This window comes from Oncorhynchus mykiss, chromosome 3 (genome assembly GCF_057628025.1).
Source record: "Oncorhynchus mykiss isolate SJ-2025 chromosome 3, ASM5762802v1, whole genome shotgun sequence".
NCBI classification, from domain to species: Eukaryota; Metazoa; Chordata; class Actinopteri; order Salmoniformes; family Salmonidae; genus Oncorhynchus; species Oncorhynchus mykiss.
The window spans coordinates 54,505,211-54,531,223 of record NC_143024.1 but is presented as its reverse complement, the minus strand read 5'-3'; the positions used below and the strand labels follow the sequence as shown (position 1 = coordinate 54,531,223).

The following is a 26,013-nucleotide window of genomic DNA, read 5'->3' as shown; positions in this document are numbered from 1 at the left end:
TAGGAAGATTTATGTCCGCTGCGTTATGCTAATTAGTTACGGGTTTGAGAGTCACAAGAAGTTTACATTAATTGAGGCTGCAGTGATAGTGTTACCGAGCGAATCTTGTCCTATGCTTAGGCTACTCATCACATTAGGAGTTATATTTTATTGTTAGTCTGCATAGATGCATGCAATGCTTTATTATAAAGCACCCCTACTCAAAATAATTTCCCATGGCTATGTCTAATCCCACTTGAGTCTTGTACTGTAGTAACACATATTGCACCCTATTAGATCTGTACCAATATAACTCCACGCAGCCACTGATCTCCGGCAGGAAGAAGCCCAGTCAGTTGCACCCTTGGCAAGTTGGTCAATTTGACCTTGATAGAAAAGGCCAGGCATGCGGAACGAAGTCTTACTGCACTTGCAACTGGCAGGGGATTCATACATTTCATAAATGTTCTATGCTATGTTCAAACCATGACCATTTCAAGTGAGGACATTTTTTGGTTGAAAATAGCTAGAAAGAGACTTGATTAATATAATTGTTTGTATCTGTTATTTCCTCTCTCTATTGTAATATTATTTTCTTCAGATGAAATAGCAATAGGAAAATCTCCCAAGATTCTTACTCCCTGGTGGATCTGTGCAGCCTCCTACTGCTGTTCATGGCTTTGCAAAGAGATGAACAACCCACCATACTGTAGATGTCAAAACACTGTGCAACACTACACAGGGAGTAGGTGTGCTGAATCCCCCCACTGGATGAATATATGAATAGTGTCTGTCTACGTTGGGCTAATCTACTTTGAACATTAAGGTATTAACAAAGTAGCTCCTAGAATTCTTTAGGTCAGCAATACTCTTAGATGACAGAATATCATTTGGATGCAATTTCTGTTCCAGATGAAAGTTGCAAGTGACATGATCTCAAGCAACTTTGTTGATACACGAAGCATTTCAGATGCATTTGAAATTGCATGCGTCATGCAACCCTGTAATACACCACATCATGGTTTCCGAAATGATTTGTTTATCAAATGTTTGGTAATTGTAACAGCATCAACATAGACAAAATGCTGGCTGTACAATTTAGCTAGCTCGCCAAAATGCTGCCTATTTCCCAACCATGTTTTACCAAACTAGCTAGCTTAATGCAGTTCATGTTGGAGCATTTCTGTTGAAACTGGACAGAGATAGATCTATGTTCACTTTTAAAATGACATTTATTGAATGCCCGATCATTTACATAAACCATGGTGTCCAGAATTTTTAATACATTTCCCATTTGGCATGTCTGCTTTGTCATGGTTTGCAGCAGCATTGACACCTGTATTGACATGACAACTGGGTCGGAGTTCCAAACGCTCACTGATTGGACATTGCCTACTGTACAGTCAGTTGCGTGAAATAGAATTGATTTATATCTCAATTTTTGGGGGGTGACACACTGAGTAACCCAGATGCAACTGTGTTGCAAGCAACATAAAATGCATCCAGATTGCTTCGTGTGTCATAGGCTTAAGCTGTTCAAGGCAATAGAGGTTGGGTATCATCTGTTTTGGACATGCCTGTAGCTCGCTTGAAATCAACAACATGCTCCTTTTGAATATCTAATAGAACAAATAACAAGATAATTGGCTGTCATAACACTGTAATAATAAATCATTCAGAAATATAATTTCAATACATAAGTATGAAGATATCCCTCTAGTGGTGTGGGGGCTGTGCTTTGGCAAAGTGGGTGGGGTTATATCCTTCCTGCTTGGCCCCGTCCGGGGGTATCATCGGATGGGGCCACAGTGTCTCCTGTCTCAGCCTCCAGTATTTATGCTGCAGTAGTTTATGTGTCAGGGGGCTAGGGTCAGTTTCTTATATCTGGAGTACTTCTCCTGTCTTATCCAGTGTTCTGTGTGAATTTAAGTATGCTCTCTCTAATTCTCTCTTTCTCTCTCTCTCTCAGAGGACCTGAGCCCTAGGACCATGACTCAGGACTACCTGGCATGATGACTCCTTGCTGTCCCCAGTCCACCTTGCAGTGCTGCTGCTCCAGTTTCAACTGTTCTGCCTGTGGCTATGGAACCCTGACCTGTTCACCGGACGTGCTACCTGTCCCAGACCTACTGTTTTCAACTCTCTATGGACAGCAGGAGCAGTAGAGATACTCTTAATGATCGGCTATGAAAAGCCAACTGACATTTACTCCTGAGGTGCTGACTTGCTGATACCCTAGACAACTACTGTGATTATTATTATTTGACCATGCTGGTCATTTATGAACATTTGAACATCTTGGCTGTTATAATCTCCACCCGGCAGGGCCAGAAGAGGACTGGCCACCCCTCATAGCCTAGTTCCTCTCTAGGTTTCTTCCTAGGTTTTGGCCTTTCTAGGGAGTTTTTCCTAGCCACTGTGCTTCTACACCTGCATTGCTTGCTGTTTGGGGTTTTAGGCTGGGTTTCTGTACAGCACTTTGAGATATCAGCTGATGTAAGAAGGGCTATATAAATACATTTATTCTGTAATTATTATAACTTACTTGGATATTACTCATTGAACCTATTCTTAAGATTCATAGTGAATTTGAAGTAGACAAGTACGGTTCTATGGTGGAACGTGCATTGACATGTTATTGCTCTTAAAGAAAACCTCTGTATCTCTCTTTAAAGGCACAATGTGAGATTTGAAACAAAACTTGTTTTGGTAAACAGCAGAGGGATGGATCTAGAGAAATGGAACGGCTCTTAAATTCAAAGACAGAGCTATGGATGAAAGCTTTGACTATCCACGAGCTCAAAATAATAGTTCTACCCATGTTTTGAAGCTATACAGTGTTTGTTAACAATTATATCGTTTAGAAACAAGAAAGTAAAACAATAACAATTTTGAGTTATGCTGGGGTAAGACAATATAACTAAGCTCATGAGACTTTTGTAAGTCATAGTCTTCAATAACCAGTGGCTATATATCGTTACCTTAAAAGTCAAAATGACTAGTCAAAAAAATATATCTACCAATTCTAGACTACACGTTCAAGGTCATCACCTTATATTGTTATTATAAACCCATGAACCTGCTCAAATGTGATTGTGGCATGCTTATGACTCGTCAATATTTGTCTTTATCCAGTCTATGCCAAGCCCAGCCTACCTGAGAGATAGGGTCGGTGGATGTTTTGACCCGCTGCTGGAACAGAACGTTCAGTATGCGATTCTGCTGCTCCAAGTCAAACACGCGTGTCCTCAGCTTCACACACTCCTCCTTCAGGTCCTGGAGATTCACCCACATAAACACAATAATGGTTGGTTTACATTTTGTACAGTATCAACCAGCTTTAGAATTATACAGTTGAAGTCGTAAGATTGCATACACTTCGGTTGTAGTCATTAAAACTAGTTTTCAACCACTCCACACATTTCTGGTTAAAAAAAACTATAGTTTTGAAAAGTCGGTTAGGACATCTACTTTGTGCATGACACAAGTAATTTTTCCAACAATTGTTTAAAGACAAATTATTTCACTGTATCACAACGCCAGTAGGTCAGAAGTTTACATACACTAAGTTGAATGTGCCTTTAAACAGCTTGGAAAATTCCTGAACATTATGTCATGGCTTTAGAAACTTCTGATAGGCTAACTGACATCATTTGAGTCAATTGGAGTTGTACCTGTGGATGTATTTAAAGGCCTACCTTCAAACTCAGTGCCTCTTTGCTTGACATCATGGGAAAATCAAAAGAAATCAGCCAAGACCTCAGAATTGTTTTTGTTAGACCTTCACAAGTCTGGTTCATCTTTGGGAGCAATTTCCAAATGCTTGAAGGTAAAACGTTCATCTGTACAAACAATAGTACAGACACCAGTACAAACACCATGGGACCACGCATCCATCATACCACTCAGGAAGGTGAAGCGATCTGTCTCCTAGAGATGAACGTACTTTGGTGCAAAAAGTGCAAATCAATCCCAGAACAACAGCAAAGGACCTTGTGAAGATGCTGGAGGAAACAGGTACAAAAGTATCTATATCCACAGTAAAACGAGTCCTATATCGACATAACCTGAAAGGCCGCTCAGCAAGGAATAATCCACTGCTCCAAAACCGACATAAAGAAGCCAGACTACGGTTTGCAACTGCACATGGGGACAAATATCTTATTTTTTGGAGACATGTCCTCTGGTCTGATGAAACAAAAATAGAACTGTTTGGTCATAATGACCATCCTTATGTTTGAAGGAAAAAGGGGGAGGCTTGCAAGCTGAAGAACACCATCCCAACCGTGAAGCACGGGGGTGGCAGCATCATGTTGTGGGGGCGCTTTGATGCAGGAGGGACTGGTGCACTTCAAAAATAGATTGCTTCATGAGAAAGGAAAATGACGTGGAAATATTGAAGCAACATCTCAAGATATCGACCAGGAAGTTAAAGCTTGGTCGCAAATGGGTCTTCCAAATGGACAATGACCCCAAGCATTCTTCCAAAGTTGTGGCAAAATGGCCAAAGGATATCAAATACAATGTATTGGAGTGGCCATCACAGCCCTGACCTCAATCCCATAGAAGAATTGTGGGCAGAACTGAAAAAGCATGTGTGAGCAAGGAGGCCTAAAATCTGACTCAGTTACACCAGCTCAGTCAGGAGGAATGGGACAAAATTCACCCAACTTATTGTTGGAAGCTTGTGGAAGGCTACCTGAAACGTTTGACCCAAGTTAAACAATTTAAAGGCAACGCTACCAAATACTAATTGAGTGTATGTAAACTTCTGACCCACAAGGAATGTAATGAAAGAAATAAAAGCTGAAATAAATAATTCTCTCTACTATTATTCTGACATTTCACATTCTTAAAATAAAGTGGTGATGCTAACTGACCTAAGACAGGGAATTGTTATTAGGATCAAATGTCAGGAATTGTGAAAAACTGAGTTTAAATATATGTAAACTTCCGACTTCAGCTGTATATAGACAGGTGTGTGCCTTTCCAAATCATGTCCAATCAATTGAATTTATCACAGGTGGATTCCAATCAAGGATGCACCTGAGCTCAAGTTTGAGTCTCATAGCAAAGGGTCTGAATACTTATGTAAATAAGTTATTTCTGTTTTATATTTTTAATAAATGTTCAAACAATTTGCTTCATCATTATGGGGTATTGTGTGTTGATTTATTTAATAAATTTTAGAATAGGCTGTAACGTAACAAAATGTGGAAAAAAAGGGGTCGGAATACTATCCCGAATGCACTGTATTTTGGTATGATACCCACATACTGAAGTTAACCAGATTTAGCTATATCTGGTTATATGTTATGACCCATATGCGGTCAGCCAAGACCCATATGAGGTCTTGGTTGATTTCTTTAGATTTTCTAATGCTTTATGTCAAGCAAAGAGGCACTGAGTTTGAAGGTAGGCCTTGAAATACATACACAGGCACACCTCCAATTATTATTATTTTTATTATTATTATTACTTTATTTAACTTCTTATGGCTGGGGGCAGTATTGAGTAGCTTGGATGAATAAGGTGCCCAGAGTAAACTGCCTGCTCCTCAGTCCCAGCTGCTAATATATGCATAGTATTAGTATATTAGTATATTATAAACACTCTGAATTTTCTAAAACTTTTTGAATGATGTCTGTAAGTATGTCTGTAAGTATTGAAGGAACATTGAAGATTTATGTTAAAAACATCCTAAAGATTGAGTCTATACTTCGTTTGACATGTTTCTACGGACTGTAATGGAACATTGACTTTTCGTCTGCTCCTAGCGAACGCGCTTCGTGAGTTTGGATTTGTTTACCAAACGTGCTAACAAAAGGAGCTATTTGGACATGAATGATGGACATTATCGAACAAAACAAACATTTATTGTGGAACTGGGATTCCTGGGAATCTGATGCATTCTGATGAAGATCATCAAAGGTAAGTTAATATTTATAATGTTATTTCTGACTTCTGTTGACTGCACAATATGGCGGATATCTTTTTGGCTTGTTTGGGCTCCGAGCGCCGTACTCAGATTATTGCATGGTTTGCTTTTTCCGTAAAGCTTTTATGAAATCTGACACAGCGGTTGCATTAAGGAGAATTGTATCAAAAGTTCCATGTCTAACACTTGTATTTTCATCAACATTTATTATGAGTATTTCTGTAAATTGATGTGGCTCTCTGCAAAATCACTGGTTGTTTTAAAACTACTGAACATAACGCGCCAATGTATACTGAGATTGTTTTTACATAAATATGAACTTTATCGAACAAAACATACATGTATTGTGTAACATGAAGTCCTATGAGTGTCATCTGATGAAGATCAAAGGTTAGTGATTAATTTTCTCTATTTCTGATTATTGTGACTCCTCTCTTTGGCTGGAAAAATGGCTGTGTTTTTCCGTGACTTGACTCTGACCGAACATAATCGTTGGTGGTGCTTTCGCCGTAAAGCCTATTTGAAATCGGACACTGTGGTGGGATTAACAAGAAGTGTATCTTTAAAATGGTGTGAAATAATTGTATGTTTGAGGAGTTTTAATATTGGGATTTCTGTTGTTTTGAATTTGGAGCTCTGCACTTTCACTGGCTGTTGTCATATCGATCCCGTTAGCGGGATCTCAGCCCTACGAATTTTAACCAGGTAGGCTAGCTCAATTCAAATGTATTTATAAAGCCCTTCTTACATCACCTGATGTCACAAAGTGATGTACAGAAACCCAGCCTAAAGCCCCAAAATGCAAACAATGCAGGTGTAGAAGCACGGTGGCTAGGAAAAACTAACACTGGAAATTAACACTGGAGTGATAGATGTGCAGATGATGATGTGCAAGTTGAAATACTGGTGTGCAAAAGAGCCTAAAACTTTGGAAGTATGCTTGTGGTCATACTTCCAAAGCTTCTAAAGCCATGACAGAATTTTCTGGAATTTTCCAAGCTGTTTAAAGGCACAGTCAACTTAGTGTATGTAAACTTCTGACCCACTGGAATTGTGACACAATGATTTATAAGTGAAATAATCTGTCTGTAAACCATTTTTGGACAAATTACTTGTGTCCTGCACAAAGTAGATGTCCTAACCGACTTGCCAAAACTATAGCTTGTTAACAGAAATTTGTGGAGTGGTTGAAAAACAAGTTTTAATGACTCCAACCTAAGAGTATGTAAACTTCCAACTTAAACTGTAAGGTCCCACAGTTGACATTTCATGTCAGAGCAAAAACCAAGCCATGAGGTCGAAGGAATTGTCCGTAGAGCTCCAAGACAGGATTGTGTCGAAGCCAAGATCTGGCGAAGGTTATCAAAACATTTTTGCAGCATTGAAGGTCCCCAAGAACACTGTGGCTTCCAACAACATTTATTTAGAAATCAAGGCAAACATAACCAGCATGGCTTCAACAGCATTCTGCAGTGACACGCCATCCCATCTGGTTTGTGCTTTGTGGGACTATCATTTGTTTTTCAACAGGGCAATGACCCAACAGGACACCAACACACCTCCAGGCTGTGTAAAGACTATTTGACAAAGAAGGAGAGTGATGGAGTGCTGCATCAGATGACCTGGCATCCACAATCACCTGACCTCAACCCAATTGAGAAGGTTGAGGATAAATTGGATGCAGAGTGAAGGAAAAGCAGCCAGCAAGTGCTCCGCATGTGGGAACTCCTTCCAGACCGTTGGAAAAGCATTCCAGGTGAAGCTTGTTGAGAAAATCCCATGAGTGTGCAAAGCTGTCATCAAGGCAAAGGGTGGCTACTTTGAAGAATCTCAAATATGAAATATATTTTGATTTGTTGAACACTGTTTTGGTTAATACATGATTCAATATGTGTTCTTTCATCGTTTTGATGTCTTCACTATTATTCTACAATGTATAACATTGTAAAAATAAAGAAAAACCTTTGAATGAGTATATGTGTCCAAAATATTTACTGGTACTGTACTTAAATGGAAGACGTTTGGAACTACCAAGTCTTATTCTAGAGCTGGCCGTCTGTCCAAACTGAGCAATCGGAGGAGAAGGGCCTTGGTCAGGGAGGTGACTAAGAAGCCAATGGTCACTCTGACAGAGCTCAAGAGTTCCTCTGTGGAGATGGGAGAACCTTCCAGAAGGACAACCATCTCTGCAGCACTCCACCAATCAGGGCTTTATGGTAGAGTGGCCAGACGGAAGCCACTCCTCAGTAAAAAGCACACGACAGCCCGCTTGGAGCTTTCCAAAAGGCACCTAATGGACTCTCAGACCATGAGAAACAAGATTCTCTGGTCTGATAAAAACAAGATTGAACTCTTTGGCCTGAAAGCCAAGCGTCACGCCTGAAGGAAACCTGGCACCATCATACAGTGAAGATCCTTGATGAAAACCTGCTCCAGGGCGCTCAAGACCTCAGACTGGGGCGAAGGTTCACCTTCCAACAGGACAACAACCCTAAGCACACAGCCAAGACAACACAGGAGTGGCTATGGGACAAGTCTCTGAATGTCCTTGAGTGGCCCAGCCAGAGCCCTGACTTGAACCTGATCGAACATCTCTGGAGAGAACTGAAAATAGCTGTGCTGCGACGCTCCCCTTCCAACCTGACAGGGCTTGAGAGGTTCTGCAGAGAAGAATGGGAGAAACTCCCCAAATACAGGTGTGCCAAGCTTTTAGCATCATACCCAAGAAGACTCGAAGCTGTAATCACTGCCAAAGGTGTTTTAACAAAGTATTGAGTAAAGGTTCTCAATACTTACGGAAATGTGATATTTAAGTTTTTTATTTGTATACATTTGCAAAAAATTAGAATAATCTGTTTTTGCCTTGTCATTGTGGGATATTGTGTGAAGATTGATGAGGGGGGGAAACAATTGACTACATTTTAGAATAAGGATGTCACATAACAAAATGTGGAAAAAGTCAAGGAATCGGAATACTTTCCGAATGCACTGTATAGCCTTCAGACATGGACCTTAATGAAAATCATCATTAGACTTTGCTGCCCCAAAGTGGATAAATATGTGAAATTTGACCTGCTGGCCGATGGAATACATGGCAAGTCCGCAGAAATTTGACAAGCATACACCAACAGTTAAAGTGAGCATGTGGTCTTTCAGTTTCAGTAGTCATGACTTGCTACCTAGTACACAACTATGTATCATTATGACATTCCACCATTATTTCTCTCATAGCCTCCATTATACTTGATAAGACTTACTCATGCTTCAATCAAACAAAACAAAGACAAACCTTTTGAGTGAGGAGAGCTTGAACCACCTGATTAGCCACCTTGAAGAGGAAGACAGGGAAGAGAGAGGAGGTAAATGAAATAGAGAGACATTGCATAAACAATACTCTCAACATTCACCCACAATGACATCTGCTAAATATGTGTATGTGACTGATACATTTTTTATTTGATTCTTCCAGGCTTGCGTGAAGAATGGAGATTTTCACGAGAGACATTTCTTCACTTCCCCAATGTTTTAATTGTTGTCACAATTGGTTGTTTGTTTCAAGGGCTCTACTTATTATTTTCATTTAATATTATCAACAACATTAATGGAGTGTTCAGATGCTGGTCAGACGTGGGAAACATCCTAAAAAGGGACACCAACTTGAGGTGTCATAAAAATAAAATGCACCTCCCTCCCAATGTAAAAAATATTTTCACACAAGCCTCTCCTTGCACCCCCTCCCCAACATATTTTAATTCTTTACACGACCCCCCCTAATGTAAAAAACAATTGCACACCTTCCCCCTCCGATTTAACAACAGAAAATACGACCACAAGTAACAATGACTATAACAAACCTGTGTTTATAAACATGGATATCGACTTTCCGACTTCAGCATGCTTTTGTGGCACAGTCCATGCTACTCAGGGCTAGAAGGTTTGCCAACCACCACAAACGACCTAACTCTCCCTGCCTGTTCCATTAGACCTACACTACGATGAGAGCCAGCTGCAGACAATGATCAGCTAGGTGGAAATCAGATTTTCAAAATATTGATGCTATATTGCCGCTCAGAACGGAGAGGAAGCAGAGTGTGCGTTAAGCCTTCCTGAATAACTGGGCCTGCTAGGAACATATGTGGCCAAATTATTATAGGATGACTTGGGAGAATGATGATCCGCAACACACAGTGCATCTCAGTATCAGAACGTAAAATATAGACAGACTGGGCTAATACTGTGCATTCTAACTTCTAAACTGTCAAAATTAATGGAATTAAATATTCAAATCACAGGGCATTTGCGCAATTATTTAAATGACATTTTCACTTCAGTTTACAGCCTAGAGTATAATTTTGTACTCACTTGAAAACAATAATGCAATTATTCATTGCAATATGGTGTTGTAGGCTAGTCTAGGTTGGATAATTGTGCTGTCCCTAAACAAGATCAAGAGGGTAGCTTTTTGAGCCGTCTCATCTCTTCACTGTTCTTTCATGCACAATGACTCACCTGGCCTCTCCGCTTATGAAAATTGAAAATTGGTGCAACTTTGAATGATTTTATGTGGTATGATTGCTAGTTAGCATGTTGTCACTATGAATAGTGGAGAGAGGGCAGGATAGACTATATTGACCTGTAGCATAGTTAGTGTGCGGTAAAGCGTAGTCAATTGCATAAGGGAAGTACCAAAACACCTCCATATATGGGAGGCGCACGCAAGCAGATAAATGTGTGGGTCCCATGTTTCATGAATAAAAATCCCAGACATTTTCCATTCACGGAAAAAAGCTTATTTCTCAAAATATTTTAGCACAAATTTGTTTACATTTCTGTTAGTGAGCATGTCTCCTTTGCCAAGATAATCCAGCGCCCTAACAGATGTGGCATATCAAGAAGCTGATAAAACAGTATGATAATTACACAGGTGCACCTTGTGATGGGGACAATTAAAGGCCACTTTAAAATTTGCAGTTTTGTCACAAAACATAATGCCATAGATGCAATTGGCATGCTGACTGCAGGAATATCCACCAGAGCAGTTGCCAGAGAATTGAATTTTCATTTCTCCACCATAAGCTGCCTTCCACATTGTTTTAGAGAATTTGCCAGTACGTCCAACCGTCCTCACAACCACAGATCACGTGCAACCACACCAGCCCAGGACCTCCACATCCGGGTTCTTCACCTGCGGGATAGTCTGAGGGGGGTGGGGGGTGCTGAGAGGTATTTCTATCTGTAATAAAGCCCTTTTGTGGGTAAAAACTCATTCTGATTGGCTGGGCTAGGCTCCTCAGTGGGTGGGCCTGGATGCCAAGTGGGTGGGCTTATGCCCTCCCACATCCACCCATGGCTTTACCCCTGCCCTGTCATGTGAAATCCATAGATTAGGACCTAATACATTTACTTCAATTGACTGATTTCCTTATGTGAACTGTAAATAAGTCAAATCTTTGAAATTGTTGCATGAACAGATTTGTATTTTTATTCAGTACATATAGTAAAACCTGCAAAAGGGTGAATGTAAACCAGGGAAATAAATGCACCACCCTCCTTTGTGCCCAATACAAAAACACACAACCGTCCCCTACTTTGGACAACCCACCCCAGTAAATGTTGAACTGTCGCTAAGAAGTCGTGAGTCTGACATGACTGTGTTCAAGTGCTATTAAAGTCAGAGTCATTATTGAACCAATACAATTTTAGCTTTCTAGGTAAGTAAGCTAACGTTGCTAATAATAAAGTTCACTTGCTTGCTTAACATTGACAATATGGTGAAACTAGCTACATTATCTGCATTGATAAGTTTGTAATTCTAAAAAACGGATTTGTTGAAATCTTTTAGTTGAAAAGGTGAAAGGTCAGTGCTGAAACGCCACTCCCTCTGCAACTCAGGTAAGATCATTTTCTCTGAGTGTCCCACATGTAATTACGACTTGGAGCGTTGTTCAAGTGAAATTTCCCAGTCAGAACTCCGAACTCCCAGTAACTCTGTGTGACGTCCCGTTAATACTATCATCTACATTTCTACAGTTGTTGAATTGTGTCAAGCTGCTTGTGTGTGTGTGTGTGTGTGTGTGTGTGTGTGTGTGTGTGTGTGTGTGTGTGTGTGTGTGTGTGTGTGTGTGTGTGTGTGTGTGTGTGTGTGTGTGTGTGTGTGTGTGTGTGTGTGTGTGTGTGTGTGTGTGTGTGTGAGTATAGAACAGGGGTGCATTCAGGTCACTTGAACGTTTGCTAAGTTGCAGAACAGTTTGTACTGAACGGCATGTTTTCCCAAAACGTTCTTAAAGATACGTCTCCTACATTCGGTGGATGTGCTGGGGTGTGGCTTGAAGCAGTGAGTGACGTATTTAAAGGGCAGCATTGCATTTTTAACCCACAAACCCAACCCCTCCCTGTTTTTCAACTGATCATTCACTACAACACCATTTCCTTTCAATTTTATTCTATTACATTTTTATTTACTGATCGCATTAAAACCTGTTATGGCTGGGGGTTCCGACAGCGGAACGTTTGGACAACATCCAGTGAAATTGCAGAGCGCAAAAAAATTATTAGAAATATTTAACTTTCATACAATCACAAGTGCAATACACCCAATTAAAGCTTAACTTCTTATTAATCCAGCCACCATGTCAGATTTCAAAAAGGCTTTACAGCGAAAGCAAACCATTCTATTATCTGAGGACAGCACCCTATCAAACAAACACATGGCAATCATATTTCAACCCGCCAGGCACGACACCAACCTCAGAAATAACGATCTAATTCAAGCCTTAACTTTGAAGATCTTCTTCTGTTGGCACTCCAATATGTCCCATAAACATCACAAATGGTCCTTTTGTTCGATTAATTCCGTTGTTATATCCCCAAAATGTATTTGGCGCATTTGATTCAGAAAAACACCGGTTCCAACTCGCCCAACATGACTACACATTATCTAATAAGTTACCGGTAATCGTGGTCCAAACATTTCAAACAACTTTCCTAATACAACTTTAGGTATTTTATACCGTAAATAATAGATCAAATTTAAGACGGAATAAATTGTGTTCAATAGCGGATAAAATGAAAGTGGAGCGAGCGCTAGGTTGCTCGCCCCAAACAAAACAGTACACTAGACTCGACCCTCATTCTGAATAGTCATACTTCTTCATTACTCAAAAGAAAAACATCAACCAATTTCTAAAGACTGTTGACATCTAGTAGAAGCCCTTGGAACTGCAACCAGATGCCTCAGAAATCTAGATTCCCATAGAAAACCAATTGAAAACATGGTCACCTCAACAAAGAAAAATCCTGGATGGTTTGTTCTTGGGTTTTCGCCTGCCAAATAAGCTATTTTTCCCCCCGTTATTTTACCAGGTAAGTTGACTGAGAACACGTTCTCATTTACAGCAACGACCCGGGGAATAGTTACAGGGAAGAGGAGGGGGATGAATGAGCCAATTGTAAACTGGGGATTATTAGGTTTGAGGGACAGATTGGGAATTTAGCCAGGACACTGGGGTTAACACCCCTACTCTCTGACCTCAGAGAGTCAGGACACCTGTTTAACGTCCCATCCAAAAGACAGCACCCTACACAGGGCAGTGTCCCCAATCACTGTCCCGGGGTACTGGGATATTTTTTTAGACCAGAGGCAAGAGTGCCTCCTACTGGCCCTCCAACACCACTTCCAGCAGGATCTGGTCTCCCATCCAGGGACTGACCAGGACCTTAGCTTCAGAAGCAAGCCAGCAGTGGCATGCAGGGTGGTATGCTGTTGGTTCTGTTATATTCACAGACATCCTTTTAACAGTTTTAGAAACTTTAGAGTGTTTTCTATCCAAATCTACCAATTATATGCATATCATAGCTTCTGGGCCTGAGTAGCAGGCAGTTTACTTTGGACGCGCTTTTCATCCGGACGTGAAAATACCGCCCCCTATCCCAAACAGGTTTTAAGCTGCTGAACACCACACTGTATCCAAAGTAGAAAATGTCTCACTGTTCTCATAGTTCAATTGAATGTTGTATCAGTTTCATATCAACCATCGTCTGTACTGATGCATGTTTGCGTAATTCAGAATGACTATATCTTAAAACAAAGAAAAATTATTTGCAATTTTTTGGCCAATTGCCTTTTTTACCATCAGGCATTTTCATTCTCATGACTACACTAAGTGTACAAAACATTAAGAACACATGCTCTTTCCATGACATAGACTGACCAGGTGAATCCAGGTGAAAGTTATGATCGCCTATTGATGTCACTTGTTAAATCCACTTCAATCAGTGTAGAGGAAGGGAAGGAGACAGATTAAAAAATGATTTTTATGCCTTGAAACATGAATTGTGCATAGCCCCAGGAAGATGTTTGGGTGTGGGGTTGCTGTGATGTTTTAGTTGGCAGGGAGGATGTTGATAATTTTTTGTTGACACGGGGGCAGGAAAAATGTTTTTGCCCTCACTAAATACGGCTGTATCGGTCTGCTAATACAGTACTAGTAAAGGCCCAGTGCCTTTTTTTGGGGGGGGGGGGGGGGGGGGTGCTGCAGCACCCTCAACACGCTTACTTCCCGCTGATATGGGATTGTCCATTCAGAGGGTGAAAGGGCAAGAATTTTGTTTTAAGTTCCTTAGAACAGTAGTTGCCAGGCACACCGTTTTTTTTATCAAGAACTGCAACGCTGCTCGGTTTTCACGATCAACAGTTTCCAACGTATCAAGAATGGTCCACCACCCAAAGGATATCTAGCCAACTTGACACAACTGTGGGAAGCATTGGAGTCAACATGGGCCAGCATCCCTTTGGAATGCTTTCAACACCTTGAAGAGTTATTTTAACGATCGGGCTTTTTGCATTCTCATGACTACCTGTACCTTTCAAAAGTTCTGTATTAAACCTTTTACTTAGACTGGATCCTGGTCAAGTCTCCTCTTTTGCCTTTTCAATGTCAACTTGCCATTGCACATTTTTAAAACTATTTATTATCATGGTGAAATCTCCTGTCTTTTCAAGAATATGGCTTTTAATGTGAGAGGCCCTCGGTTCGCTTCCACGCAGTTAAAAACAATGTGTTGAGTTGGTAGCATTGAATATGCAATATGAATGAAGGTAGCAGAATGTCATGAAGGGCTTGAACTTATTACTTGATCTCAGTTATATAATTGAGCAATTATGTAGTTTAGTTTCAGAGAACGTGCTGATCATTCAACATTTTGGGGATGTCAAGAGTGATGTTGAGTGCACTGCACATTGCTGACTGTGTGAGCTGGTAGGGGGCAGAGATGCTTTAGAAATGTGACTTTAGACTTAAGATCCTTACAGAAGACAGTGGTCCTTTTGGAGGGTACTGTGATAGCTGATGTGTTGCTACTGGTGACAAAGATGAACTGGCTGGTTGCATCATAGTGACCACTAATTCACTGCTATTCATGGCAAAATTGAATCTAATGAGTTAAGCTCTCCTCATGTAATATTCATAAGAGCTGGAGGATGGGAGGAAGGCTGAAGATTCACACATAGCAGTAAACATAAGCAGAAACTTGAACACAGATATTAATATTTTTTGTCTGATTGTGTCAACCAGAACTGTATCATGAACTGTAATTGTGTCAAACAGAACTGTATCATGCTGGTTCTGCTAAAAATACAGTGGGGCAAAAAAGTATTTAGTCAGCCACCAATTGTGCAAGTTCTCTCACTTAAAAAGATGAGAGAGGCCTGTAATTTTCATCATAGGTACACTTCAACTATGACAGACAAAATGAGAAAAAAAATCCAGAAAATCACATTGTAGGATTTTTATTGAATTTATTTGCAAATTATGGTGGAAAATAAGTATTTGGTCACCTACAAACAAGCAAGATTTCTGGCTCTCACAGACCTGTAACTTCTTCTTTAAGAGGCTCCTCTGTCCTCCAGTCATTACCTGTATTAATGGCACCTGTTTGAACTTGTTATCAGTATAAAAGACACCTGTCCACAACCTCAAACAGTCACACTCCAAACTCCACTATGGCCAAGACCAAAGAGCTGTCAAAGGACACCAGAAACAAAATTGTAGACCTGTACCAGGCTGGGAAGACTGAATCTGCAATAGGTAAGCAGCTTGGTTTGAAGAAATCAACTGTGGGAGCAATTATTAGGAAATGGAAGACATACAAGACCACTGATAATCTCCCTCGATCTAGGGCTCCACGCAAGATCTCACCCCGTGGGGTCAAAATGATCACAAGAACGGTGAGCAAAAATCCCAGAACCACACGGGGGGACCTAGTGAATGACCTGCAGAGAGCTGTGACCAAAGTAACAAAGCCTACCATCAGTAACACACTACGCCGCCAGGGACTCAAATCCTGCAGTGCCAGACGTGTCCCCCTGCTTAAGCCAGTACATGTCCAGGCTCGTGTGGGTTTGCTAGAGAGCATTTGGATGATCCAGAAGAAGATTGAGAGAATGTCATATGGTCAGATGAAACCAACATAGAACCTTTTGGTAAAAACACAACTCGTTGTGTTGAGGACAAAGAATGCTGAGTTGCATCCAAAGAACACCATACCTACTGTGAAGCATGGGGGTGGAAACATCATGCTTTGGGGCTGTTTTTCTGCAAAGGGACCAGGACGACTGATCCGTGTAAAGGAAAGAATGAATGGGGCCATGTATCGTGAGATTTTGAGTGAAAACCTCCTTCCATCAGCAAGGGCATTGAAGATGAAACGTGGCTGGGTCTTTCAGCATGACAATGATCCCAAACACACCGCCCGGGCAACGAAGGAGTGGCTTCGTAAGAAGCATTTCAAGGTCCTGGAGTGGCCTAGCCAGTCTCCAGATCTCAACCCCATAGAAAATCTTTGGAGGGAGTTGAAATTCTGTGTTGCCCAGCAACAGCCCCAAAACATCACTGCTCTAGAGGAGACCTGCATGGAGGAATGGGCCAAAATACCAGCAACAGTGTGTGAAAGCCTTGTGAAGACTTACAGAAAACATTTGACCTCTGTCATTGCCAACAAAGGGTATATAACAAAGTATTGAGAAAAACTTTTGTTATTGACCAAATACTTATTTTACACTATAATTTGCAAGTAAATTCATTCAAAATCCTACAATGTGAATTTCTGGAATTTTTTCTCTAATTTTGTCTGTCATAGTTGAAGTGTACCTATGATGAAAATTACAGGCCTCTCTCATCTTTTTAAGTGGGAGAGATTGGCCAAAAAAGCCCGTACACAAACTATAACAAGTTCTCAACCCATACAGAGTGAATTACTCTCACTACAGTTGTTTCGAAACATTTTGTCTTCTACTTAAATACTTAAAATTCAAGAGGATAGCGCCATGGTAACTGCCTCATTAACCCCCTAGTCTATTGACTCACCAGAAAAAAAACCCATCAAAATCTGTCAGTCTTAAGCTAGAGATATCTGTCTTTGCATGGGCTGCGTCTCAGTCCACCGCATTTGCCTATGTCACCCTTCCGCATCTGCGGTGAAAGTGGAAGAACTACAGCGCTGTTTGTCAGACCAGGACACATCCCGAAGTAGCATCCAAACAGTTTGACCAACAAACTAATAGGACTCTCATGAACACAATTTATTTGTATTTTTATTTAACCTTGATTTAACTAGGCTAGTCAGTTAAGAACAAATTCTTATTTACAATGACGGCCTACCCCGACCAAACCCGGACAACGCTGGGCCAATTGTGCGCCGCCCTACGGGGCTCCCAATCACGTCCGGATGTGATACAGCCTGGGCGGTGTTCAATGGTGTTCTCGGTTTTGCTCTACGACCCCCACAAGTGTCACTACTAGTCTAAAGGTAACCCATACAAATGAATGGAAGTAAGGAGGTAGTTTTATGCCAACAAAAATAAGGGGTATATAGGACAGACACTTCAAAACTTTATTCCTTTATTTTTCCTTCCTTATTCCTTTATTGTTTTACTGTATTTGTTGCCATTTATTAATGTGTTATTCATTGCGTTTCTATGGACTGTATTAGTAAAGGCAAAATGCTATATTTTATTAAATAATTTCTATGTATATATATTTTTTTATACGTAAAGGGGTCCTAAAATTCAAAATCAATTAGCTAAGTGACCCATGGTATGACCTTCTTAAAACAATTCCATTTGTCAGATTGGAGAGACAATCAGCTCAGCCCTTGCGTTGGAGGAAAGGAGGGCATGCAACCCACACTTGATCCCTCCCAGCCAGTCTTTCTGAGCAGGAGGTCCCATCCCTTAGAGCCCCACTGCTTAGAAACAATAACAAAGTGTCCTCTCTACACCTGTTTTGGTGAAAAGCTGAGGGATAGGGCTGCAGAAATGTAACCACTCTCAAATTCATAGACAGAGCTATGGATGCAAGGACTCATCATCATGTTATCAACATGTTTTAACCATGTTTGTTTACATTTACTTTGTTTACAAACATTGGATTAAACCAAGGTTATATTTAGGGGTTTTAGTTCAACTAAGCTCATAAGGCATTTAGAAGTTATATTCTTGAAGAGTCAATGGGTATACAGTGCCTTGCGAAAGTATTCGGCCCCCTTGAACTTTGCGACCTTTTGCCACATTTCAGGCTTCAAACATAAAGATATAAAACTGTATTTTTTTTGTGAAGAATCAACAACAAGTGGGACACAATCATGAAGTGGAACGACATTTATTGGATATTTCAAACTTTTTTAACATTTCAAAAACTGAAAAATTGGGCGTGCAAAATTAAAGTCTCCGTATAAATGCACCTGCACTGTGATAGTCTCAGAGGTCCGTTAAAAGCGCAGAGAGCATCATGAAGAACAAGGAACACACCACGCCGGTCCGAGATACTGTTGTGAAGAAGTTTAAGTTTAGCCGGATTTGGATACAAAAAGATTTCCCAAGCTTTAAACATCCCAAGGAGCACTGTGCAAGCGATAATATTGAAATGGAAGGAGTATCAGACCACTGCAAATCTACCAAGACCTGGCCGTCCCTCTAAACTTTCAGCTCATACAAGGAGAAGACTGATCAGAGATGCAGCCAAGAGGCCCATGATCACTCTGGATGAACTGCAGAGATCTACAGCTGAGGTGGGAGACTCTGTCCATAGGACAACAATCAGTCGTATATTGCACAAATCTGGCCTTTATGGAAGAGTGGAAAGAAAGCCATTTCTTAAAGATATCCATAAAAAGTGTCTTTTAAAGTTTGCCACGAGCCACCTGGGAGACACACCAAACATGTGGAAGAAGGTGCTCTGGTCAGATGAAACCAAAATGAACTTTTTGGCAACAATGCAAAACGTTATGTTCGGCGTAAAAGCAACACAGCTCATCACCTTGAACACACCATCCCCACTGTCAAACATGGTGGTGGCAGCACCATGGTTTGGGCCTGCTTTTCTTCAGCAGGGACAGGGAAGATGGTTAAAATTGATGGGAAGATGGATGGAGCCAAATACAGGACCATTCTGGAAGAAAACCTGATGGAGTCTGCAAAAGAGCTGAGACTGGGACGGAGATTTGTCTTCCAACAAGACAATGATCCAAAACATAAAGCAAAATCTACAATGGAATGGTTCAAAAATAAACATATCCAGGTGTTAGAATGGCCAAGTCAAATTCCAGACCTGAATCCAATCGAGAATCTGTGGAAAGAACTGAAAACTGCTGTTCACAAATGCTCTCCATCCAACCTCACTGAGCTCGAGCTGTTTTGCAAGGAGGAATGGGAAAAAATGTCAGTCTCTCGATGTGCAAAACTGGACATACCCCAAGCGACTTACAGCTGTAATCGCAGCAAAAGGTGGCGCTACAAAGTATTAACTTAAGGGGGCTGAATAATTTTGCACGCCCAATTTTTCAGTTTTTGATTTGTTAAAAAAGTTTGAAATATCCAATAAATGTCATTCCTCTTCATGATTGTGCACCACTTGTTGTTGATTCTTCACAAAACAATACAGTTTTATATATTTATGTTTGAAGCCTGAAATGTGGCAAAAGGTCGCAAAGTTCAAGGGGGCCGAATACTTTCGCAAGGCACTGTATATCATTAATTTACACGTCCAAAAATTGATGTAGCAACTAAGGATTCTAGCTTTTTATTTAACTAGGCAAGTCAGTTAAGAACAAATTCTTATTTTCAATGACGAGCCTTGTTCAGGGGCAGAATGACCATCTACATTCTGGCACTGCATCTTGTCAGCTCTGGGATTCGATCTTGCAACCTTTCGGTTACTAGTCCAACGCGCTAACCACTAGGCTACCTGCCGCACCACTACCTGCTGCTTTAACTCTCAACAGATTCAAAAACCTGAACAACTAGTTAGAAACAGACTCTCTGTCTGTTTCCATAAGGAAACTGCAGTAATTTCTCATCCTTTCCAGACCCTATAAAGCATTTCAGCTTAGAGTAAACCCAGCGAACTCACTGCCTTCAGCCCAAATGGCACCCGATTCCCTACATACTGCACTACTTTTGACCTGAGCCCTGGCCAAAAGTAGTGCACTACATAAGGCCAACTGAGATGCAAACACTCTGGTGAACTTGAAAGTCTATGCCAGTTCTGGCATAAATTGCCCCTGATTCTTGCTTGTGTCTCATCCAGCAGCTGATTGCAATCTAGATTCTGGCACTGCATCGACAGAGAATTTACGATGATCAATATCTTGATAAGCATCTTTTTATTCATGAAAATATGGGTTGAGAAGGGCTGATACAATTACAAAGGAACGAGTAAAAGTGCTTCCGCTTGTGTTGTTGACTTAACTGTGTGAGTATGTGTATCTGTGTCTTATTCTGTGAGTGTGTCTGTTTTTGTGTGTCAGTGCATCTGAGAGAGGAAGAAAGAGTCACTTACCTCATCCAGACAGCGTTCATACTGCTTCCTCTGGTTGTCGTTCTCCTTTGTCAAGGCAGAGTTCTCCACCTGTAATAGCAAACACCTCCAGATATACTGAATATGTACACAAAACACACCTTCACGTGTCCATATAAATATATTCTAAATATACACCTGTAAACAATTACAGATAAATATACCACTTGTATACACATCAGCTCTTGAATGAGCTGAAGGTAACTCTTATACTCTTGTTTGTTATTTCTCTGAATTGTTTGTTATTTCTCAAACTTTAAAGAGTTCCTCAGCTGTCCCCATGGTAGAACCCTTTGAAGAACCCTTCTGGTTCACAACACATTCTATACATCCTCTCTTTGCTTACTATTCTACAATCTCTTTCTCACTGGAGTCACATGTCAATAAGGGCCTTATGAGGCCTATCTGCCAAGCATACACAGATAATGGATAATGCTATAAATCTGTGGTATCTCAATCCCGTCCCTAAGAGCCACCAGGTCTCCTGGAGGTGTCCCAGGTGGAACGAAGTGACTGATAGAAGGTTTCCAATCAGGAACTGATCCATTCCATGAATACAGAAGCGAGCAAGGTGATTTTCTATTGAAATGATGAATTCAGTAAATCTCTCAAGGGATAGCTAAGGTATTATACTAGCCAAGAGACTCGGGGATGCTACTTAGTAAATATCATGGACAACTGCTGGAAGTGTTTGGTGTTTGTGGTTTGCGAGGGAGGAAAAGTGAATTGTTTGTTTGATGCTCAGGTGTTGCTGAAAAATCACAGGAACATTTTATAAGGTATAGAAGCATCTCACAATGATTTTTTTCTTTTTTTTAATTGACCTCTCATACATACTATGTTTTTTAAGTGGGATGCCATCACTATTTTTATGTATTTTAAATGTGTGTGCATGCTTGCCTGTGTGGGTGTGTGTGTATTCGTGCATCACATTTTTACCCTACCCACAGCTCTTTATGTGTTCATTAGCACTAACGTGATGTAAATAAGAGTGGGTTCAAATTTGAGTAATCTAAACTTAGATGAATTAACTTTAAAAAAGACCAATAACTAAATTGATTGACATGCGGAATGCAGAGTATCAAACCAGATATCCGTGTCACTTCTTCACCTCCTCAGCAAGCAAATGAGAAACAAATTACTTTTTTTGGTTGAGGTGGTGAAGAGAATCAAATGAGAGGCTTCTCTAGACGGTGAGCACAGTGGGCTGGAACTGTGTTCATTTGTTTATTGACTTACTTCAGTTTGCAGCAAATTGTTCATGGCGGATTACAGGGAAGCCCCCAAGTGTTTTCACTGACATTGGTACCATTGGAATGAAAACACTTTAAAGTTGATAGAAATGTTTTAAATAATGTAGGAGACTATAACACAATAGAGAATTGTAGGAGAAAATCCAAAGTAAAACTTGGCGGTGGTAGGCCTGATCACCGGCGACGATGAGACAGCCTACAAGGAGGAGGTCAGTGATCTGACAGTGGGGTGCCAGGACAACAACCTTTCACTGAAAAGAGTTAGCATGGACCCTCAGATCCAAAAATAAATAAATAAATAAAACAAAGTTATACAGCTGCACCATTGAGAGCATCTTTTCTGGCTGCATCACCTCTTGGTGTGGCAACTGCTTGGCATCCAACCGCAAGGCGCGATAGAGGGGAGTGCGTATGGCCCAGTTCATCACTATGGCCGAGCTCCCTGCCATCCAGGACCTATATACCAGGCGGTGTCAGAGTAAGGCACAACAAATTGTCAAAGACTTCAGCCACCCAAGTCATAGACTGTTCTCTCTGCTACCGCACGGAAAGCTACCTCAATTGTCTCGTACCCCTGCAGATAGATTTGGTACTGGTACCCCGTATATATAACCAAGTCATCGTTACTCATTGTGATTTAATTCCTGGTGTTATTATTTTTCTATTATTTCTTTATTTTTCTCTCTGCATTGTTGTGAAGGACTTTGTAGTAAGGATTTCACTGTCAGCCTACACCTGTTGTTTACGAAGCATGTGACAAATCAAATTTAATTAGATTTTTTTATGTTTCACAGCTGGAAAACTAGGGAAGTAGTTAGAAATTAAATGAAACAATGTATAATGTCAATGATTGTCAGACTAAACGTTTATTTACAAATATAATTTAAAGGGAAAGCAGAAACCAAAATATATAAGTCAAAATCTAAAATATGCAATAGCGTCTACAGAGGCAGACAAGGTATTCAATGTAATTTAAGAAGCCAGTTTATGGAAGTAATGGTCATGCTTGCTGTCATGCCCTGACCGTAGAGATCTTTTTATTCTCTATATTTGGTTGGTCAGGGTGTTACTCGGGTGGGAAACTCTATGTTCGTTGTTTCAATGTTTTGGCCGGGTATGGTTCTCAATCAGGGACAGCTGTCTATCGTTGTCTCTGATTGGGAATCATACTTAGGCAGCCTTTTTTCCTTTTGTATTTGTGGGTAGTTGTCTTTGTTAGTGGCATTATAGCCTAAGTAAGCTTCACAGTCGTTTCCTTGTTCTTTGTCTTGTTGGTGACATTTATCTAATAAAAGGAAATGTACGCTCACCATGCTGCACCTTGGTCCGGTCCTTTCCATGACGACAACGATCGTGACACTTGTATGCTAAATGAAATGTGGACATCTTCCGCCTGACTCCAAATACATTCCATTGTAATACAATTAAAACTACTGGTGAGTTAGATGACAATGTTTCCATTAATCCAGTCTAATTAATGGGGATGGATATAATAGTCCATTAATCCTTCTGATCCATTGATCATCTGGATGGGGTATAGGTGTGAATGTGAATATGATAGCCCTAAATCACATTCACATTCACATGGGGTGGGGCAAAGTTACTAAATCTTCCCTGTACGAACTGTTAAAGCAAAGGCAGGTCAAAAATACCTTGAAGTTGAACTATTTCTCCTCATCGTACGTGTTTTATCCAGTGCATGAATCCCTAACTTTTCCTATTTCATGAAAAAAATGGGTAAAAAATGATTTAATTTAGTCACATGTACAGTACCAGTCAAACGTTTGAACACACCTACTAATTCAAGGGATTTTCTTTTTTTGTGACTGTTTTAAAATAATAGTGTAGACATAAAAACTATGAAATAACACTTATGGAATCATGTAGTAAGCAAAAGTGTTAAACAAATCAAAATATACTTTACATTTGAGATTCTTCAAAGTAGTCACCCTTTGCCTTGATGACAGCTCTGCACACTCTTGAATTAGTGCACACAAAATGTACTTTTTCGCATTTACCGAAGAAAAACCTAAAGTTTTTTCACTAAAACTGTTGAGTTAAATAACAAATTAGCCTACTCTGGTCTTGGCACGTGTGCAATAATATTTTATTTGTCAAATGGCAGTCAAGCATCGATCATCATGTCACCAGAATAACACCCTCTATTTTACTGGAAAGGAGCATCAAGATCACACTGCATTTTCAACACCCTGTGAAGTTCTTTGTAATTATTTTAATCTGTAGCCTAAAAAACTGCATGGTTTCCAATTTTCTGTCTGCATTTATAAATTGTACCAAAACTTCCTGTTTCCATCACAGCTGTCGTGATTTTTTTTTAATACTGTATGACTTAAAAACTGTGGATGGAAACATGGTTACTGACAGTCACTCAATTTTCCCATGTCCCATAACATGTTTTAGATTGCTACTGTAGGCAAGTTAGCCTAGCCAGCTATCTAAACCTTGTAGTAAACATCACCAAATTACCGACCGGGCACACAGGGCATGTGCTCAGGGGTCCTGAAATCCAGGGGACCCCCTATTGATTTCGTTGGTCACTCTTACTCAGATATAATTTGAACATGGCATAAATCAGGGAAAAATGTGTACACTTGCAGAAAATTTGCTTTAAAACTGCTAAAGTTGATCTTCATCTCATGGCAAAATTGCAATATTACCTTTGAAACTGCAAACATTTCTCTCCACCCAAAAGCAAAATGAGTAGAATTGCATGAAATTCGTCTTAAAACTGCAACATTTTCTCCGCTCCGTGGCAAAATGTGAAGAATTACAGGAAATTAAGTTTAATAACACTGCAAAAACATTATCCACTGCCAAGAGTGGGGGTACTAAAATGCCCACAAAGTTACCAAGTCTCGCTTAGGGCCCCCAAAATACAACTGATCTGGGATCTGCAGACAGTTTGTAACTCATGTTAGCTTTCTGTAGAGCAGGTGAATGAGGAATATATTCAAAGGAACAGTGGCTTCAAATGTTAACTACTAGTTCGTTACTGAATTATCACATACTGGATATGACTAAGTACTTTCAAGTCAGACCCATTCCTCTCCACATGAATATACTCAGGCCTTTTCGCATAGAAAATACTGAAATGGACACAAAGAATGAATAAAGTAGAATATAATATAATGAATAGAATCACTGTCATCTTTTCATCAAGCTTCTTTCTGCATTAACCTGGGACTATGTATTCAATGAGCTTCTTAGCTCATAATGGAATCAGCCAGACTAAAGTACGATTGACGGTCTAAGGAATGATACCTGGCAGCTTCAACAGACAGAATGAATATGTATAGTTATCAAAGTGTTTCTGACAGGCCAGATACTATCCCCTTCAGTACGCTGCCCACTGCACTATGGTATCCTCATATAACCTTTGGAGAACTTAACATTTTCTCTTTATGGGCCATATTCAGACTAAAGATGGACACATGTCCAGTGTAGGGGCAGGCTTTTGCTCCACACAAGCAGTAACACACCTGGTTCAACTAATCAAAGCTTGACCAATCGGCTTTAATTAGTAGAATCAAGTGCATTTCTACTTGGTTGTCCGTCTCTGACCTACATACAGTGCAAGTAACACCATTGTTACCGGCACTTTATCTACTCTTAATTTATGCTTATATCATGATCCGATTGATATAATAAAATGAGCCAATGTGAGTGGGCTTCAAATTCCTGACCAACTTCGAATTTAACCAAACATTTCTATTGGTAATTAACCCTATGAAGTATCCAAAAGAGGATGGAGAGAGGTAGTAAGGGGAAAATAGACTCTCTTGTGCCTGAGCTTACCTCAAGGGCCCGCATACGCTCTAGAATGGGTTTGGTCTCGTCGTAGTCCTCCCTGTGTCCCCTACTGATGGCTCCTGGAGAGTTGGGCCTCCTTTCTTTCGAGGGGGGCAGTGGGCCCTCCACACTGTCCTGCTGTTTCCACATCTCCTCCAGGAGTTTGTCCTAAACCAAAGAG

General features: G+C 40.4%; 1 protein-coding gene and 1 long non-coding RNA gene across 4 annotated transcripts in view; one reads left to right on the top strand and one right to left on the bottom strand.

Annotated features, from left to right (window-relative positions):
* Positions 1–26,013, top strand: part of LOC149984610 (uncharacterized) — a 755,830-nt gene that overhangs the window by 382,228 nt on the left and 347,589 nt on the right. The window lies entirely within an intron of this gene.
* LOC110519980 (nck-associated protein 5) overlaps positions 1–26,013 on the bottom strand; it is a 132,027-nt gene that overhangs the window by 79,206 nt on the left and 26,808 nt on the right. For all 3 annotated transcript variants that reach the window (XM_021596914.3, XM_090229554.1, XM_036974128.2), the window contains 4 exons: positions 25,839–26,000; positions 20,752–20,820; positions 9,207–9,245; positions 3,136–3,255 (listed from right to left, as the gene is read on the bottom strand). In XM_021596914.3, the coding sequence (XP_021452589.3) occupies positions 3,136–3,255; positions 9,207–9,245; positions 20,752–20,820; positions 25,839–26,000 (390 nt within the window). The remainder of the gene's footprint in view (positions 1–3,135; positions 3,256–9,206; positions 9,246–20,751; positions 20,821–25,838; positions 26,001–26,013) is intronic.